We start from the raw sequence: 20,738 nt of genomic DNA on the forward strand, positions 1-20,738 counted from the left end.
CCAAGTAAGAGAACAAAGGAAAAAAAAAAAAGAAAAAAAGAAAAACAAATCAATCCAAAAATCCTATTGGCAAACCACACAACAGAACATCAGGAGAATCTTGAAATCCCTTTTCCTTCCCACTGGCAAAAACTACCACATCTTGTGTTTGGGATTCTCACAGCCTGTCTTGAAACCGCCAAATCCAGGGTCACACAGCACAGCAACTGCTTTTCTCTAAGCCCCAACGCAAGTTAAAGCAGTGGCATTCGCAACAATTCTGTATCCCCAAAACATTTGTGTTTTTTAACTTTGATTTTCTTCACAAATTCACAACCCTTGATTATTTTGCTCCTCTCGTTCCCTCTCTATCTGTAAACAGGGAGGCGGATGTGTGCATGCTGGTGGTCTAACAGACGTGGCACAGACACAGTCTCATAGCCTTTGCCAAGCATCTGCTCCTTAATGCAGGGTGGGTGGATGTCGTTGATCAGGTACTCGAGAGACTGCAAGCTGCTGCTCAGCACTGATGTGTTGCACAAGGTCTTGCTGGGCAGGCTGCAGCACAGACCTCCCCCACTGTCTATGGCAGGGTGGTGATGATGATGATGGTAGTGGTGATGGTGGTGAGGGTAGCCAATTTCTCTGTGCCCCGTTGCTGGCCCTCCTGTGGAAGTACCCATAAGCTCCTGGGGGTTGTAGCAGTCACTATCGGGTGTCACCAACACACTGTTCCAGGGTGGTGCAAAGTACTGACCCACAGAGAAATTTCCATGCATACCCACACAGTTCAATGGGGATGAGCTGACTTTTTCCAGGCCTCCTCCCCCGCTGGCACTCGCTGTCAGGTGGTAAGGTCTAGATGAAGAGGAGGACACTTGGGCTGCCATAATACCACCTCCTGGAACACAGGTTTCGGGGGACTTGCTGATGGCGCCCCCTCCTCCACTGCCTCCACTGTACATGCGGAGAACAGCTTGTTGTTGCTGCTGTTGCTGTTGTTGCTGTTGCTGATTTTGCCAAAGGATGTAGTCCATACCATCTGCGTAAACACCGGCCTTCAGGGCCTCGGAATTTTGAGTTGGCAACCCTTGCCCTGTGTACACCATGTTAGCCTGGGGACCCATTCCTACCACATAGCCTCCACCCGAGGAGCTAGAAGAAACACCAATAACAGCTGTGCCCTGCTTGGAGGGGCTAGAATTTGTTGATGCAGTGGCAGCCCCTTGACACACCTGCTGCAGAGCCTGGGCCTGGCAATGCTGGTTGATCTGATAGATGATGCTCTGGATGGAAGGGAGATTCGACTGTGCAGGCAGGGCCAGGCCTCGGCCCCCTGTTACGGGAATCACTGAGCCAGCTACAGTGACATTTGGGGGAACTGACAGTCTTGGGCCTTCTGGAGGCTTTGAGGGCCCAGTGTGGTATACCATTTGGCCATGACCACTTGCTAAAGTGCTACTACTAGGGGGTGGGTATGGTGCAACAGCTATGTGGGCAGGAGAGAGCTTAGTCCGTCTGCCTTCTGAGTTCTTAAGAACACCTTTTGAAGGAATGAAGGTGGATGTTGATGATGAAGATGATGAGGAGGAGGCTTTGACAATGGCGAGAAGACCCTGGTAGCCCCCAGTGTGGAGATGTGGGTAGGGACTATAGCGTTGCCCAGTGGTATCATATCCATTAACAGTCCGATTAAGGTGCTTGTGCTGGGGAACCCTGATGTTGGTTGGGAAGATCTTGATAGAAAGTGGACTGTTGGCTGTCTTTTGAGCATAAGCATCAAGTTCTGCTGCAGTTGGGTAGCGTGGTGAATGTGTAGGCACCACCAGGTCACCTGCAAGATGAGCAGAGAGGGAGAGAAATTAACAAATCTGATAAAAATAACAATACCAAAAAAACCCCCAAAATGATAGAGAAAAGCGCAGCAGACCTGAGGGTTGACTTAAAAGTATAAAGAGAAGAGTAATTAAATCAGCTGTCAAAAACCCAGATAACCTCTAACCTGCTGTAAAAACTTGTGGGACAATTTCTGAGACATTTTTTGACAAACATGTTAACCAAGATGAAGGACTTCACAAATGACTTAAGCAGTGTCTATGAATTTATTTATCAAATCTTACTTTGATGTAGAAATTGTTGAATCATCAAGCAAAATATAGACATTACCTGAGTGACAATACTTTGGGATGTGAATACGTATGAGCTTGTAGTGAACATTGAATGAGCTTACTTAAATAATTAGATTGCCAAATTTAGAAAAAAAAAATGTATATATTACTTTGTCTTTGTTTGTCTATGTTTTCATTATAATCATTTTACTGGTCTTTATTTTGCTCCAAATTGTTCAAGTGCAACAACACACTCCCATTCTGCATTTTTTGCTGAACTCATCTATTCCATCCACATATTGATACGTACTACCAGCTTCAGCTTGCAATAGCGTTGCTATAATTTTTTTTTCCAGACTTTACTCTTCTTTTCATGTTCCTGACAGTAACCTTACCAAGTCCTCATTTGTGCTGCCACTCTGATAGGGTATAAAGGATAAAGTAAAGCTGTCAGTTTAAGCTAACTACAGGTGAGTAAATGAAAAATAGGCTGCAGCGTCTTTAGTGCTTAGCATCTTCAATGATTTGAATAAACATCCTCTGAAAAATGATCTTTTGAGCTAAACATTAGTGAAGTGAATATAACCAGCAGATACATGCAGTCCAGAACAACCCAAACAGAATTTCAAAACTGTAAATGAGGACTGACATTAATTTATGTTCCATCACTCTTTCCTCCTTTTGAGCTTTCTTTCCATCTCATTTTCACACCCTCTCATGGATGTACATCCCTAGACAAATGAATCTTTTTTTAAAACTCATTCTGTCAAAGCCTGGTACCTTAGGCGCTGTTAAATCAGTACATTGTGAAATTAATTCAGACTCTCTTTAGCATTGAATTGGGTTAGCCTTGGATACCAGGCAAGGAGGGATGAAGGGGAGGGGATAAAAGCTTGTTTAATTGCAGTAGCGCATTTGAGATTTATAAGTGGTATCACTTACTGGGTCTTACCCTTGGCCACAGAATTTCCACATTTATTCAATCCAGGAGTATGTGGGGAAAGAGGCCTTAACAAAAACCAATTAAATGTCAATGGGGAATTACTAGCCTGGTTAAGGTGAATCTATCAGAACGGAGCCCTGTAAAGAAAGCTCAAGTGCTGCTTTTTAAAACTTGGTCAAGGATGGATTCAAAAGTTGCCATTTTCATTTGATAAAATCATTTAAAATGTTGATGACAAAAATCAACCAAAATGCCATATTTGCTGATAATAAAATTCTGTTTGCATTTTATAAAGATGATGACACACTTTTCTCTTAAATGTACAAAACAGTACATCATAACACAGATGATGGTCGATGCACACTAATGTAGACAGCTTTTCTTTGAGCTTTTATGGAGATGCTGTGCTGTTAGCCATGTGACACCACTTCAATCCCAAATGTCAACCCACAAGTAATGGGGGTAAGCAAGGCTGGCACTGACCCTCACTCAACCAACCGTTTCCTGGCCATTATGAGTTGAGTTGGTAAACAGAAAAAAGTGCAATTTTTTTATAGACTACCATGTGTCATTGTTCAGAGGTTGGGCATGGAGGTGAGGGGCCACAGTGAGATTGGATTTAAACGACATTATTCAGGCAATTTCATGGCTACTTAGCTCAGTGTAACAAAAAATGTGGGGGGCTGGGAAAATAACTCAATTTACAAGCAATATATCAGCTACCACAAATGACTTGCAGCCTCTTCAAAAATGACATTTTGATGCAAAAGCTGACAAAATGCTAAAAAATTAACTGCCACAACTGTGCTGTCAGCAAAAGTCTTGGCTACCTAAGAAGTCTGCAGGGTGCAGGCTGTGACTAGGACTCACTCCATTTCCTTTGCAATTGCAAAATCATTTTAAAGAGACTCCACAGCCAAGTAGTCACAATTCTCATTTCTTTGTTCCCATTACAGATAGCATGGGGAGTTCATTTCAACAACCCTATGGGTTTCCAACTGTGAAAATGATTAAATCTACAAGATCCATATCATAAAAGAAATAAATCAGGAATTGGGTTGCAGAGGGTAGATACAGTGAATATCCAGACCCAAATTTAGTGGCAGACCAGTCGGGCCAATTCGTTCCAACAGAAAACATGCTTTCTACATTACTAACATGAAATTTCAAATTTGACTTTATATATTTTTTTTTATTTTATACAAAAATAACAGAAAAAAAACACTGACAATAATGACTTTGCTTTAATGAGTAAGGGTGCCATCCTAATGGGCTGCTATGAGCATGCCAGGCCAGCCTATCTGAGATCTAACCAACCTCAATGAGGCAAAGCCCTGCTTCCCTGGTGACAGCAGTACCATTTGCTTTGATGTTCTGACTTGCAGTGGAAAACTGACAGAGGACTTATTTCATTTGCTCAAAAGAGAAAAAACATGCTCATTTCAAAGCACATTGCTAGTCCACATGCAAATGGAATGGAAGCATTTTTTCTGATCTTCTTTACATGAGGGCAAAAGAAAAAAAAAAAAGAAAAGAAAAAGAAGAAACATCTTTGATCATCACATGGTATAAATGAAGAAAGATACTTGGCTTTCAGGCTTATCAAGGGCCTATGCCCTGTCGCTCCTGCAAGCCCCCAGCTGCAATATGCCCATCATTCCACTTAATTACTACCACATGAAGAAGAAAAAAAACCTATAAAACAGCCAGGAAATTCATTAAAGGGTGGCTAATTCTATTCCTTCTCACTGACTGAGCCCATATTTTCCATGCCTGAGCCTGCGTTTCTTCTGAGCGAGAGGACACAGCCCTCTCCGTTCGCCTTCTCCCAGCTTGGCCCTTGTTTGTCAATAGGCAGAAGCCTTTGGCACACCAACCTGTCATCAAAGGGTTTCACACTTCATAGGCCACAGGGATTAGAGGCCTTTCAGGCCTACAAAACCCATCTCAGCTCCACAAAGGCTTCCGGTTATTAGAACCCACAGGCATAAAAGAAGAAGAGGCGGAGGAGGAGGCAAATGAGCATCTGGGTGCTTCTGATTCCAGCTTCCTGTTTAAAAAGTTCCATGGTATAAATTTTATAGCAAAGTTGATTACAGTAAGTATGGCCACAAACCAAAGCATATTTCACTCTCATACACAAGCTGTTATAGGCACTGTTTGATGTGCAAGGCCTCCACATCTTTCCCCTCCAGAGCACAAAGTCTATAAGTGAGGACATGGAGGTTAAAGAAGAGTCTCTTTTAGGCTGGCGTTCTGTGACTTATTGGTTTAGGCTGCAGTAGATCATAGAAATGAGCAGCAGCATACAGATGGTGTTGGTTGATAAACACCCTCCGAGGCAGCCAGTGTTTGTGTGAACCCTCAGATCCTCACAAGGTAGGGGGTTTCCTGCACCTGTGCACACTCTCAAGCGTGGCCGTGCATGCAAACATAATGCATGAAAATAGGGGAGAAAAAAGAATTTAAAAAAAAAACCATACACATGCAAACATTCAGGCACACACACAAATATGCATCTGCAGTTGTGTGTCTCATTTGCCATCAGTGAAGCATGTTGTTATCCTCTGCTCAGCGCTCTCTCAAGAAATGTAGGGCAGGGACAACAACAGGTGCCTGTGCGGGCGACAGCCTGCAATGCCTCCTGGGCTAAATGCTTCACACTCGCTTCATTTCAACATGCGACAGCCTTGTAAGGATTAATTATTTCCCCTGGGGATGGAAGAATATGCTTTTTCCTTTCCTGAGAGCAGGAGGCTATGTGCACTCACAAGCACATGAAACAGCTTACAGTAAATTAACAGGGAGACCTGGGCTAGCACTGCTCTCACAATAAGTAAGAAACAAACTTTCACATGAAAGGAATGTAAACAAACCAAGCATATGATTGTACTGCAATGGAGATTAGATAAAAGCTCAGGCAAACACATGCATTAGTTCTGAGAGATCACTCGCCAGGGAGCGGAGATGGCAGGAAGGCAATTAATAGGCTGACCTTCGTCCTTAATCACCCAGTGCCTGGCACACAATGCCCATGTGTCAGAGCAGCACATCTCTAAATGCCACCCCTCATTAGCACGATGCACGCAGTGAGAGAGTCTATCTATGCAGTGTTACACTCTCCAGCGGTCAGACACAGATTGCAAGGAAGGGATTGGATAACATGGCAGCACAGAGCCAGACGGAGCTGCAATAGGCCACGATATGATCTAGAAATCCCATTTTACTTGGAGGATGGGCACTCTCTTTTCTCTCCATTCTTGATTGGCGTGAAACTCCCCAAGCGCAACGTCCTTGGTGCACCCAGTGCTGTCACTGTGATTGCATGTGCGCTTGTGTGTATGCATGAGTGTGTGTGTCTGCGTGCGTTTTAGTGAAGGGGGTACCCAATTCTGAACACTCAATTAACACTCCTTTAATTAGCTAGCAGTACATTTTGAATTCTGATGAACTAATTTTCTTGGTGTGAGGGTGGAAGAGGCAGTGGAGGGGGTGGAGGCCTGGTAGAGATGAGGTCCACTGGGTGCAAAACAGCAATGAAGAAGGAACTGGTTAGATTAGACTGTAAAAAATCCATTAAATTCTGTGCACTTCTTCCAAGTGAGAGGTCAAATTGTGTTGATCACAAGAAGCTAAGGCAGACAGAAAGCATGAGAGTAAAGAGTTTGGTAGTGGAAGGGGGAGCGCTTGCGTGTGGGGGAGGGGAAGGGGAGGGGTAGAGGGAAAAAAAAAGTATAGGAGATAGGAAGTCAGAGGCTGTGTGAGAGTGCAGCACCAAATCCAGAGGACCACGGGAACGCTTTGCATTTTAATTAGAGGTTTAAATGAATAAGCAGAGGAAAAAGTCTGAGAGAGCTGTCTGAAATGCCCTTGCTCCCATTTATTAGTGTTCCAAGTGTTCTAAAATTATGAGCAGGTTGGAGAAGTTTCTTCTTATTAGTGGAGGAAACGCTCCAAAACATCAAAAAGCCTTCAGCGCTTTCTCACTCACTCCTACAAGTCTGTATTCCTACTTACAGCACACTTTGATCTCCCCTGACCACATACACTGCTAAGCATGGGAGAAGAGTGCTTGTTTAGATGAAGGGAAAAATCTGGATGGTAGAACTGCAATTACATTTTCACAGAACGAGCGTGTAATAGACATAAACTTTGGCCAACCAAAGTAGAACAGTCAGTTATAAGGTTATGGGGAAAACAACAGGTGCAGTGGTTACCAGAAGGCTGAAAGAAAGTGGGATATGTTTTTGTTTAACCACCATAAAACTCACTGGGAGCTGTTTCCTCTGAAAAGACTATTATTTTTTAAATAAATTCTCTCTGCATTCATTATGTGGTATTTTAACCTTCATGTACACATGTGGCGGGTCTTCTTTCCAACTAAATACATATTGTTGTTGTTGGAAGGTGGACATGACACTGGATTCACAGGGTCAGGTTTGTAGAATCTGTTTCAGACCATAGAGCCAGGACCATGTCCCATTTAAAAACACTTTGGTATTACATTCCACCGCTAATGGACAGTTTGCCATTTACTTTACTGTAATGAATGTATTCAAATTATTAATCAATAGCTAAAATGGTATTCAGATCCCTTGCATCAGAATTCCTGTGTGAATAAATTCTGATGTGTCAAGAAAGGGCTGAGTGAACGGCATTGTTTCTTGAAGGAACCCTTGATCTGTGGGTACTGTTTAACTCTTAGCAGATAGGATGAGAGTGCATGACACCTTTTCCCCACCTCCGTTAGCTGGCTGTAAAAGGATGGGCAGGCAGTGGGAAGCTAGAGGCAGCTTCATGTCCTGAACAATACCTGCCTTGTGCTAATGGAGGTGTCATCTGGCAGAGGGCTGATTAGTCAGCGATTACAGCCAGGCCTCAATTGCTGTGACAACTGCTGCAAACACAATGGGCCCTGATAGAGCCAGCTGTTTGGTCCTCTGCAATTAACCCTGCATCCCACTCATCTCCGGCAGTGCGCTGCTTCTAATTGACTATTGGACACACAAAGCAGGGGCTGTCGGCCAGACCCCCTGGACATAGACCCCCGCCCCTCTGCCGAGGTAGAGATGATAATAATAGAGGCGTCCTGCAGAGTCAGCCGCCAGTCAATCAAAGCCTTAGTGCCCCACAGGAGCTTCCTGAGGAGAGAGGGAGCAGAGGAAGCACATGTATGAGGCACTGATCAACAGGGTAGAGCAGCCTTGCAGGGGGCAGACATGTTGAATATGCCCTCAACCAAAGTACTAATCAATTCAAGTGCACATGAGGAGAAAGGAAACCCTGCTGCTTGCTTGATATCAGAAAAGCAATTTTTAGGAACATTCATCTCCCTCTGTTCATTTCAAGGTTGATTTTCTGTGCAACAACACAGGGAGGGAAAAAAATGAAGGCAATTATTTGTCAGGCCTTTACTATCTATAATTGCAAAGATAAAAATCAAACTGCAGTGATTTCTCAGAGGATAGAGCTGTCTGAATCCAGCCGCTGCTTATGTCATCATAATCATCAAACAATTTCATGTAAGACAGTGGAAACAAAAATGTGCTCTCCACGCATTTCTCTCTTCTTCCCCATCTATTGATTATCATTCTTAATATAACTTTAATATAACTTTATTCAGAACTAATGTTGTGTTTTGCAACACAACAAACCTTTTTAAGGGTACTTTTGAGTCGATCTCAGAATAACTAGAAAATGATGTATAAATAATTGCTATGGAGTCTAAACAAAAGATGTAGCTGGAGATCAATTTCCACCAGGTGCCAAACTGCCTCACATATAGGACTTTTAACCTGCCAGCATGTTTCACAAATAGCAAAGAGGATAATGAGAATGTTAAAGCAATCTGTGCACTGATCCTTCACAGGCGCACAGATATGGCACAGCGTCAAAAATGGATTTAATGATTAAAATAGATTTGAAAGGAAACTTGGACAAAACTCCCACATCTAATCTTTCATTTCATTAAAGCCAATCTCATCCCAGATTTAATCTGTCTATTTTCTGCATAAGCAGATGGAAGGACTACCAAACTGAGAGCCTAATCTGGGCTTCCTCCTCACAGACACTGCAGCATGAGGTCATTTAGTTGGCCTGCAGTGAACCAGTACACGTGTGCAGTTAATAGAGTACACTGAAACAGATAAGGTCCACAGGTACAGATAACATGAGGAGAACAGCAGAAAAAATCTGATCCTTTTTCACTTTCTGCTGTGTTTCAATTATTGCTTTACATGTGTGAATAATGACGGTGAACAATGTGCCCAATCAAAACAGCTAATTAGGCTTCTATTATGAATATTTCTGCCTAAGAAATGTTAAATATTAGACCACAAGGACACTGTCATGTTTACATTTTCTCGTTAGAATTTATCTCCAAAGCCAGATGTTACTGAATCAGCAATGAAAATTAATTAGCTGGTTTGATGTGGAAGCCTCTTGCTTCTTCCAGGCAGACCTGGCTTTTTATGAACTGTGGGGGACATTACTGAGAACTGATTGATCCTGAAGGACTTCTCATCAGTACATATGGCCTGGTACACAGACAGACAGACAAACCCCCCCCCCCCCCCCACACACACACACACACACACATACATGCAGAGAAAGAGAGAAAGAGAGAGAGAGATCCTGCTAATGCATTTTATACTTGCAATGAACTTGTCATTCTTTAATAACATCAACAGAAATCTTTCATATTCCATCAATCTAACTAAGCTTATTTCTTCCACCAAAAGGCAGGTAAATAAATGTGAACTCTTAAAGTCAGGTACACTTTAGAGGATATATATCAGATTCAGTTTTCTGACCTCTAAAAACCCACCTTTTGACACATGAAACATTGAAATTACATGGATCCCCCCCCCGTTTTCTTTCCTTTTTATTCTCTTCATCTCCTTTCTGTATTCATTTGTGCTCTTCTCTTGCTTCACCCCCTTCTGTCTTTTCATCCCCCTCTCTGTCTCTTCTGTCTGCTTCTCTGAGTAAGTGAGTTTCATCTGGGGTGCTTGCCGGGCAAAATCACCTCAGGGCGAACACTTTATTATCTGTAGTCAAAGCGTCACCACAAATACCATTCTACACACACAAGTGTCACTTTCCATTTGTCTGCACTCGGGCTGCATTAGCAGAGTCTAGCCGGCCCAGAGCCTCATCTCAAACGCACCCGGCAGAAGAAAACTAACAGCGTGGGAAAGCACTCATCCAGCATTCCTGCCCCATTAACACCACTGGCAGCACCGGGGCAGACCTACAGCCTGTCAGCGGCATTAAAACGTTATTATCAGCAATGACATCTGCAAACATATCTCATTAAAAGACACAAAGAGAGATATATTCAGTTAGACATCATACAGTCTTGGTGTTTTGTGTTAAGTGTGGTGCAAAAAAATGTTAGTTTGCGTGAAAGCAAACCAGACAGAGGAGATCACTGCCCGTGTTAATTACTGATGATCTGGCTTAGAGTCTGGCAAAAACAACTCCAGTGGCCAGTTCATGTCCTCTTTGAGCCACAAAGGAATGCAGGCCAGCAGCAGCCATGTCATACCTTTTGTAGGACACCCGTGCACCAAACAAACACAGAAACTGGGGCAACATGTTTATCTCACACTACACACTACGTTTCATACACAAAACAGCCCAAAAAAAAAGAAAAAAGCTTCATGTTTGTTCCCATGACAGTCAACAAAAAAAGGCATTTCAATAAAAATGTCAACTCTGAATATTTCACACGACCTCTTTTTGCGTTTCATCAGGCTCTTTCCATTTGAAATAATTTATGGGCCTGGATGGGCACCATAATATATTATAAATGGGAAAAATATTCATCCCAAATTGCTTCTTTTTAATAATCAAGTTCTGCCAAAGGGCTTAGTGGAGTGTACGGTTCTATATAGATGGGGGGGGGACATAGCCCCTGGTTTGTGGGCTGTCTGTGATGAGCCAGGCCTGAGGCCTGCCTGGGCCACCCTCATTGTGCATACAGCATGGTCTAGAAAGCAGAGCTTTATCAGCAAATACCCCGAGTCAGCACAAGCAGCGGGGTGGTTATGTGTTGCGACTGGCACACCAGCCGATATTGTCATGTGCGATTAGGCCTGTGCTCATGAGCCTGTGAACTCATTCCTATGGCATCAAAGTCAACCCCACCTCCTACTCCTCTCCATTTATATTCCTGCCTTACTGGTGCCTTCTCTCTTCTTTAAGTTGTTCCTCTTTACATTCAAATCTTCTAATTCATAATGCAACCCAAGCGAACTTTGTTAAAAGCTCCATTCTGCTGAAAATAGATACAGACTGAAAAAAATCAAACAACATGTAAAACTGGTTTGTTTTTTTTTGTTTTTTTTATAAACAAACCAGTTCATTAACTCCATCAAGAGGGGTGAGCCACAAGTTACAGCTAGCCAGTGCAACAGAGAAGCTGCTGGTGCCAGTTGTTTTGTCTCGGCACACTCCTCCAGATGACAAGGCCGATACAAGGGATCAGAGCAGGGCTTAAAGAAGAAAGACAAACAAACTGTGAGGTCAGTTATGGGGAAGCATCAGGAAGAGGAAACAGAGATTAAACCATTCAGGGATGAGGCAGTCACAGAAACACAAAGCCTTGGAAAAAAAAAAAAAAAAGCCTGAGCTGAAAGACTTATGTCAGGCCCTCTGTCCTGTCTTTAAAAGAATATGCCATGCTGTGATACTATTTTCTCAAAGGAGATACACATAGAGCGAAGAGCCAGCAGCGTTCACAGCCATGCACAAACTCAAATGGACACAGCAACAACACAAACACGCACACACATACACACAGGTTTGGAGTAAAAGACCCCAGAGGCAGAGATAGCAAGCACATACAGAGATAAGAAAGGGAATCAGTGCAGAGAGAAGAGGTGAAGGAAGAAGGGGGAGAGTGGGAGAGATGAGGGGAAGCTAGAGGCGTCTGGGCAGGCCTGTCAGACCGGAGGAAGGGCTGCTGCGCAGGCCTGCAGGTAAATGGAAGAAGAAAGGCGCCTGCAGGCTGCCTGAGGCAAGCCTGGGCCCTTCTGTTCTATCATTTAGAAGACAAGTCCTCCACTGATTCCCAATTAATATTTAACACTGTACAGACAACAAGGCACTCCACTGCAGAACACATGCCAACGAGAGGAGAAGAAAAGATGAGAGAAGAGAAGATAAGAAGAGGATCTTGGGATATATATAAGCGGATACATTTTTAGTACGATTAGACAATATTTGAAGCCATTTTAGTGTCAGGTAGAGTTTAGAAGAACAAATTTAATCTTTTCTTATAGTTTGAATTCTGTGTGTTAAGAGGGACGGTGACATCTAACTGTGAATTTCATGCTTTCTAGTTTCTGTAACAGAAATGTTTTAGGGTCACCCAAAATGTAACACTTATCCTCATTTCACACTGTTGTGTTCATGTTTCTCTTCCCATAAACCAAAGAAAGAAACAACCATACAAATGAAACACTTGATACTGCGGATACTACTCTTTGCAGATTTTCCTTTAGCCGGACTCCATGCAAGCTGATTCAGGAAAGGTGTTTCAGGGTCTTCAGAAACATCAGAAAAACAGGTAAAATATGTTGCTAGATGTCAGTTTAAAAAACACCCTCAACCTAAAACTAATTTCTGTCATGTAAACTGATGAAGCATGTGACGATGGCCTTTGTAAGACTATAGGAAACCACAAAAAACACAGGTAAATGTCTCACAGCAGCTGTAATGAGAGCATTGTGCTGTGGTCACTTTGTACTCCCATACTTCTTATTGATGAACTAAAAACAAGGGACGACAATAAGAGATCATGACCACTTTGAATCAAAGCAGTACCTCTATTTCACTTCATTTTGTTCACATGTAACCATTTGTCCTTTTTTGAATAATTTGTTTTTTTTCTCCTTTTTAGAGAATTCTTGAAAAAACTCATAAGCTGGAGGTTCTGTAAACCCAGAAAGAGCTGGGACAATATAAAAAATGTAAATAATGTTTAAAAAGTTAGGATTCTTAACTTTGCTTGTACTTGTTTGGAGATGTATATATTTGCCCCTCTAGAGTGAACAATGTTAAATTGTTTTAAGGATTTTTATGGAAGTTCTGTGTGTTAGAGGCCAAGTTGGACATTGATGATTTCAGATCCTTCCCCAAATTAAGACCCATCAATAGCTATGTAACCACATGGGCAAGGGATTATTTCAAAAAGCCTTTTTCAAGCCCTGCAATACTAAGTTACATTGACAAACTGCTTAAAACTTCACTGTGTAAAAAAGAAGCCGTGTCAGAGGCTTTCATTTCCCTGCACTCAATCATGTTTGGGATTGACCATTCAAAGCCAAAGCAAACAGCTGGATTTTAAGAAGAGATTTAAAAACAGGCAACAAATAGGCCTGCCTGATATGCAGAGGCAAGTCGTTGCACAATCTGGGACCAGCAACAGCAAAGGCACGATCTTTTCTGAGCTTGCACTTTGTTCTCGGCACAATCAAGAGCAGCTGATCAACACATCTCAGAGTGCATTTAGTGTAAGGGTCAAGGAGCTCAAAGAGACAGTCGTGCAAGAATATAAAGGGATTTAAAAACAAATGAAATGATTTTAAACTGGGTTATAAAATGAATAGGCAACCAATGAAAGAACATAAAACTAGAGAAGTGTGTTCATGTTTATGTGTCAGTTAAAAGACATGCAGCAGCATTTTGTACCATCTGAAGACCCTCTAACCTACAACTACAATGCACTACAGCTGTCAGGCCGGGTGGTGATGAAGGCGAGGATGACAGTCTCAAACTGCTGCTTCGAAATGACTGGTTTCACTTTGGGTACCTCCCTTAAGTGAAAAAAGTTTGACTTTACAAATGCCTGTACTTGATTGTCAAAAAGTCAGTCCATTTTTACCAGATTTTTTATGACTAGTTTATAGCTTGTTGTATTGAGCCAAGAAGCCCAGATCTACTGGGTGGGACCTAGTAGTGCCACCAAAAACCATAACCTCAGTTTGATCCTCATCAAAACTGAAAAAGTTATAAACTATTCATGCCTTCATGTCATGGAGACACTGAAGCAGGGGACTAACAGAGAAAGGGTTGTTCTTTTATAGAGGCATTAAAGTTTCACTCTAATCTGCATAACAGTGAAATTAAGTCAATGAAACAAAATATTACACAGTGGAAACGTGTTTATGTGGTCAGATAAATAAATATTCAGAAAGGCCGTTTTTTTTTGTTTTTTTTTGTTTTGTTTTTTGAAGAAATATGCACCAAAGCACCAACGAGAAGGAGTATCCAGAGGGTTATTTCTATATCCTTTTCAAAGACGCCCATGTATTTTCCAGCAGGACAATACAATCCCCACTCTACTCAGGTTAAAAGCATGGTGAAGGACTATGAAAACATCTGAATGGGCCGGCTTAATTTAAAAAAAAAAAAAAAAAAAAGAAGCATCATGACCTCATAAATTTTTACACCTTAAGATGTGTTTGCAGTAAGAATGGCATAACATATCAGATGAAACACCTAACTTTTATTCTCACTGACAAAATACCTTTCAAGTGTTAGGAGGTGGGAAAATAATGCAACAATGGTAAATATTTTACAGTTCTATCATTGTGACCTTTTTTTCCTTTATAGTTTTTGTCTTTTATATATATATCAGAGTGAAATGGATGAAATGCAAACATTTAGGTATTTTAACCCTTTTGGCAACAGTAAAAAAAAAAAAAAAAAAAAAAAATTACAACAAGCATCAGACCAGAAAACAACCTTCGACCATTAAGTGTCAAACATGTGAATCTGCAATGAGCCACCTCCACTGTGGGTAGTGAGAAAAGTGAAATTGAAAAGAAAACATATTAAATACAATCGGGAATAAAATAAATAAAAGTAAATCTAAAAACTCACTTTTTTATATCGTCTTAACTTTTCCTTCTATGAGGTCATACTAAAACAGAAACAGGTGTGTTTAAAGTTGCATTAAATAGAAATTTGTATTTTGTATGTGCACTCGGATACTGAAGTCGGCATTGAGAAATCTTTCGTATTTTACAAATAATCTTCATTAGTTCAGTTTTTTATTGCAAGAAAACAGTTTTATTCTTTTGGAAAAAATTTTATTTGCCATTTGGAAATCCAGATTTTGAGCCAAAATGATATTTTATCCCACAAAGTTAAATAAAGAGGAGACTACTGTAAAACAATGATCCTGGTAGAAACATACAACACCCCCCTCAGCATCTCTCACAGTCAGACTGGTGGGCTGAGCTCTGTGAGGACACAACCTATGTGTCATTTCCTGTGGGACAGCAAGAAACTGCAGACACTCCCAGTACCCTTGCTCCCATCCTCCAACCCACCCCCACTCTCTGGCAGGCAAAGACGAAAGGTGGTGATGCCTTGCACCTGGGATGCCCAAATGCCAGCTCTGAGGTTTTGGAACAAAAAACCTGCTTTTGAACCCAAGTCATGCTGTGACCAAAACTACAGTAGAGTTCCTCTTCCTCAAGCTCACCTCTAAAGGCAATAAGATTGCTTGGCCCCCTGTGTTCACAGCAGAAGGTGGAGGGCAGAGGGAAGGCATGACTCTGCAGGATGCCACCAGCCGGAAATGATTCTCTGTGTGCCAGTACTGAGACGCCAACATGACAGATGAGACTGTGGTACGCACATGGTAAGATTAATAAAACCAATATCTTATAGTTGTCTCTAAAATAAACTGCAACTCTAATAGTCTCATTTTCACAATCTAGAAATCTGATTAAAGTGTGAAGACACATTCCATGTGGATGTGCAGCACTCCCCCACATGAATTGCATTTGTAGGCATCCAGGCAAAGAACTATGGATACCATGGATAGCCGTCAATCACCTTTCAGCATGAAAAATACGTCATGACCTCTGCTTCTTCTACAGAATGTGGAATAATGACAGTCTCAGTGGGCCTCCTGTGGAATTCCAAATGGGACTTAGAAATGAGGTGGTTCAATCAGTGGGAAAAGGTCAAGTGCATGCAGATTTGCTCTCCTTCGCCATCTCCATTTCTCTCTCAGTTCCACTATATGCTCCCCACCTCCAGTGTGCTGAGGCAATCAAAGTAAAGATTGTTATTTCTGCTGCTGCTGACCACATTTAAATATTCAACTCAAAATGCTGTTCCCCTCCCTCTATTTTTTTGTTTTTTAAATCTCAGACAGCTGTCATTGAAGCACTTTGCTGCCATTTGATATGGCCAGATAATTCCACTGTTATGTCTCACAATGTCTCAGACAGTAGTAGACGAGAGGTGACTGGAGGTCATTACCTGAGCGTATTACCTCTCGATGGCAACACGGCTTAGGAAGAGAATCAGCTAAAAGCAAAGCAAACTAATGGCTCTGGCAGCTCTGCCTGCAGAGGCACAGGGCTATTAGGAAAACTACAATCCCCTGGTGAACCTCTATGTCATGTCCTAAGGCTGAGTGTGACAAGGCCAGGTTGTCTCTGTCGATCAAGCTGCAGGAGGGCTGAACCCGGCCTGACATGGCATGAACCTAGGATATCAGGCCCTGTGGGAATTTTCATCTACACCTGCCTGATTGGCACCCTGGGCCTCCGGGGTGTTGTCACAGAGGGTTATTGCTGCAGGAGTGCTTGTGTATAAAATATATGTGTGTACATGTCTCAGCTACAAGGTAGATTTGAAGACAAATTCTTTGTCCACCAGTTGATTGTTGGCTGGATTTTACTCAAGATAAATGCAGTTGTCTATTTTGAACTCTACTAAAACCAAATTCATCATAATGTGGAATAGTATAAGCTTAACTCTGATTGAGATCATTGTATTAGAACAGAAAAATGCTTAAACACAATGCTTGTGGTTGGGTCAGCGAGACAAAGGAATGTCCTGATTTAGTTTGAAGTATGATTCAATCATGGGACAAAAACATGGGAGCAGCAATGAGCTGTGTGGTTAACAAGAGTGGTACCTACAGCAAGCCTGGATAACATGTACATACACTGTGTGACAGTTGTTTTCTTAGAAAATGTCATCCTGGCACAAATGCAGCTGCTAGGAATTAAAGAAATGAAAACTTTCTGAAATTTGAAAAGATATTTGGAAAAATAACCAGGCAGAAATATCTCCATTTACCAGTGGAGTGACAGATTCTGGACCTGTTATACTTTAGCTGACATGTGGCGGAGTAATTGCTGTCTGGGCCCAAAAAGAAGGCAGAGTAGAGGTGGGGGCTGCTGGGCCTGCTGTCCAGCCAACTCAGTGTTGCTCATCATTGAGCTGGTGTGCCTTTCTTTCCCCTGCAGCGGCATTGCTTTAAGGTTCACCCCTGTTTCCTGGACCTTCGGATCCACAACAGAGGATGATGATCAAGGGAAGAGATGGGTAAAGAGGGAGGTTACCACTAGCTGAGGGTGGCTGGGGTCAGTGGCATCCATTCACCCTCTTTCCCTGCAGGCCCTTTCTCTCTCATCTGTCTGGATGGGTGCCCTCTCTGAGGCACAACACGATGAGAGGCCCTGGCTCTGCTGCCGTCTCTGTCTTTCATGTCTCCATCTAGGGCAGTGGTATAGAGACGTGGAGGGGAGGACGAAGGAGGGGGCAAGCTACAAATGTCACCCATAAGGGGGGATTTAATTAAAAATGACAGGGGCTGGCGCTGGAGAGAGTAGCCACATATGCGTGGAATTTGGGTGCTGTGAAACCAAGTGCCTATGATTTATAATTCAAGTAATGCTCCGCACTCCTTTTAATTCTACAGCCAAAGAAAAAATATCAAAAGGCTGCCCCTGTGAGGCTAATCCAATATGATATTTTTAAGGGCATGCGGTCAATAGCTTTTTGAAAAGCCAGCTTCTCAGTCTCCCCTTCTGCTTCTCTCTCTTCTCCACTTGTCTGTCTTTCCCCATCTCGTTCTGGTACTCCCCTCTTTCTCTCCCCTGCACTTCAGTACCTCACCCCACCCTCCCAAGCTGAGACACAGAGCGAGCTGTGATAATGGAAACATCCCGCTCTCCGCCTCCCGTTTCTCCTGCTAAGCTCTGTGCGCTCGGGGGAAATTGATTGTCTGGCTAGCCGATCTGAGCGCTTCCAGCTGATGGTAGAGCCAGTTAAGTCCTTTTTTATTGAGGGTATGAGGGATTTTTAATGGGAGTCGCATCAATGAACTGTGCAGCCACTCAGCATCTGCATGCAGGGTTTATTTCTAAAACCCTCCTCATCCTCTCATCCCAACTGCTCTACCACCCCCCTTCTCTCTCTTGCTCTCTCCCTCACACACACACACACACACACACACACACACACACACACACACACACACACACACACACCTATAACATTTGTGAAAAGGACAGCAGGTGCAAATGGCAAAGCTCACGTCTACCTCATTGCCAGGTAACCCCCCTCCGGTTCTTTCACTCAGTCTGTCTATTGGGGGTGCATTCTTCTCTCTGGCACCCTGTTGAGAGCCCAGGTCAGCTTACCTAAAACCCTCTTCCATTTTGGTTAAAACTGGGCCATGACCAATCAGTCATAGGGACTCAGCATGGTGACCTGAGTGGGTCCACTTCTGCAGCCAGACCCACTGTCTGCTTTTCTGTGCACCTTCTGGGCCTGGAAGAACAATTGCCTTATTGAGGCCAAGTGCTGCACAGTAGTGGAAATCCAACACTTGCTACCCCCTCCCTTCCAAGGACAGAAAGGAGGCTATTATGTCCAAACATCCTCATTATGAACCTCAAGTCAGTCGCTAGGGTAGTCCTTCAATCAAAGGTTTTAACAGGTGGAGAGGTAGAGGCAGGGAGAGTTAGTCAGAGAGGGTCAGCGAGGGGGAGGCCAAAGGGAAGACAGGAGACTGTTCTTTTTCTATATTGATTTAAGTCCTAACTCCCACTGGCTGCTCCTCAATAAAGGACCTTGAGAGGAAGTAGGCTAATCCTGTGAAATTGGAAGTGGGGAATCGATTAAGAGGACTGTTGAAGATTTCCTCCATTTCGCTTTCCCTCCATCTACTCCTCCACTAATTTTATTTTGAACAGTAACCCCCCCTTTCACCTCCCCCTTTCCTCTTTCCTTCACCTCTCTCATAAAGCTCATTACTGAGCATAGTTGAACCTCTAAATGCTACTCCTTCCAAATCCACATGAAGCTCCGTTTGTCTCTCAAGTTTCCGCTCTCTAGCATTCACAGCTCCACACGGAACATCCTTCTGGACCAGGAACAGCTACTCCACATCTGAAGATGGAGGAAGCACATAGTCACCATGTCTATAGTGACCATTGTAGAAGGCCTCTGAAGTGTAGAGGAGTAGCTATTGACCAGCGAGGAACTGAATTTTTTCTTTTTGCCTATCAGAGCAACTTTTTGTTTGTTTTTACAAACTTGATACAATGTCCCTCTAATGGAGAAGTACAGATATGGCGATTCCCTCCAAGCGTTAAGTTTAGGTAAAAACTAAATGATCCCTTTCCATTTTTAATCAGCATCCAGTTTCTCATGGGTCAGAAATAAAAGCAAAGACCATTAAAGGGGTGTTCAATAAGAAGAAAACACACTCTTTCACTTGCTAGAAAAAAGGTGCTTATCTAGAGCTGCAACAGTGTTCAGGAAAAAGTCACCTTTCTGACTGCTGCAGCTTGTTGTAGCTCCAAGCTGGTTGGAGCTGGTTTTGTAAATTCTTGCAGTTTTCAACCCTGGCTCATCTCTGTCCCTTTACACCATTTTGTGAGCGGACAGAGGTTGGTGCTCAGGGAGCAAACACAGCAGCTGCCACACTTTACATGTCGGCCGGCACAGCTCGGGCCAGACACTGTAAATGTTTACAGACCCTCAGGATCAGTCAGGGCCAGTGAGGTACGTTAAACACTGTTCAGCCCTGTTGCCACGACTGCACGATCAGCACAGTTAAACAGCCTCCCTCACAATGAGTAGCTAAACAACGTGGCAGTTCAAGGTCTAAGTGCAAAGCAAATTAAACTGTTTAGAATTCCACAGAGTAGTGAGGGAACACAGTGGCAACAATAGAAACTAGAAACTCTATTTTTCTTCACTTCGAACTCAGGGTTAACCACAATTTCCATCATTCACCATGAGCAAGAGATTAAATACCAATGACAAACAAAGCTTTCCCCCTTCCTTTGAATTAGACAAGCTAAACTCCTGACCTCTCCATTGCTCCCTCAAGTTGTTCACTTACATTTTCGTCCTAGGGTTTGCGGCGGCTCCAGAGTCTTGCTGGCACACACCGGGTGCTGGGGTTGAGGGTTTTGCCTCCTCTGCAGACAGGCCAGCATGGCGAGGTGGGCGCAGTACTACAGCCGAGGGACTGCTAAGGCCAACCTGCAACGAAAAAAGCACGAAAAAGAAGAATATTGAAAGTGAGCTGATCGGAGGTCAAGCTCCGTAGCCGTGTCTGGCAAGGGGACTGGCTGTGGGCTGGATGGACTAGGTTTCTCACCAGGGATTTAATTGGGAAAGCATGCCTACAGCTGTCTGCCTCTTAGCTCTGTGTGCTGAATGACAAACACACACCTGCACTCGGGCAGCACGGTTGACATGGGTTCAGAGCACAGTCCAGGCCAGTCACTCTGCAGCTTCAAACAGCACATCCACACAGTCATTCAACCACATCTCCTGTCTGTGAAACCATCTTCAAAACATCCTCACACAAAAAGGAGCAACACTCCTGCACATCTAGGCACATTCTTTCCAGGGCAGTGTGTATGTGG

General features: G+C 43.0%; 1 protein-coding gene across 1 annotated transcript; it reads right to left on the reverse strand.

The window, feature by feature from the left end:
* Positions 1–347: 347 nt before the first annotated feature.
* Positions 348–20,329, reverse strand: fam222aa (family with sequence similarity 222 member Aa; the record flags this gene model as incomplete). Its single annotated transcript, XM_079252022.1, has 2 exons — positions 20,207–20,329; positions 348–1,813 (listed from the first exon to the last, which is right to left on the reverse strand). The coding sequence occupies exons 1-2, from the start codon at positions 20,301–20,303 to the stop codon at positions 348–350; spliced, it is 1,563 nt and encodes a 520-aa protein (XP_079108148.1). The 5' UTR covers positions 20,304–20,329.
* Between the last annotated feature and the right edge of the window lie 409 nt (positions 20,330–20,738).

This window comes from Telmatherina bonti (genome assembly GCF_933228915.1).
Source record: "Telmatherina bonti genome assembly, chromosome: 13".
Lineage (NCBI taxonomy): Eukaryota > Metazoa > Chordata > Actinopteri > Atheriniformes > Telmatherinidae > Telmatherina > Telmatherina bonti.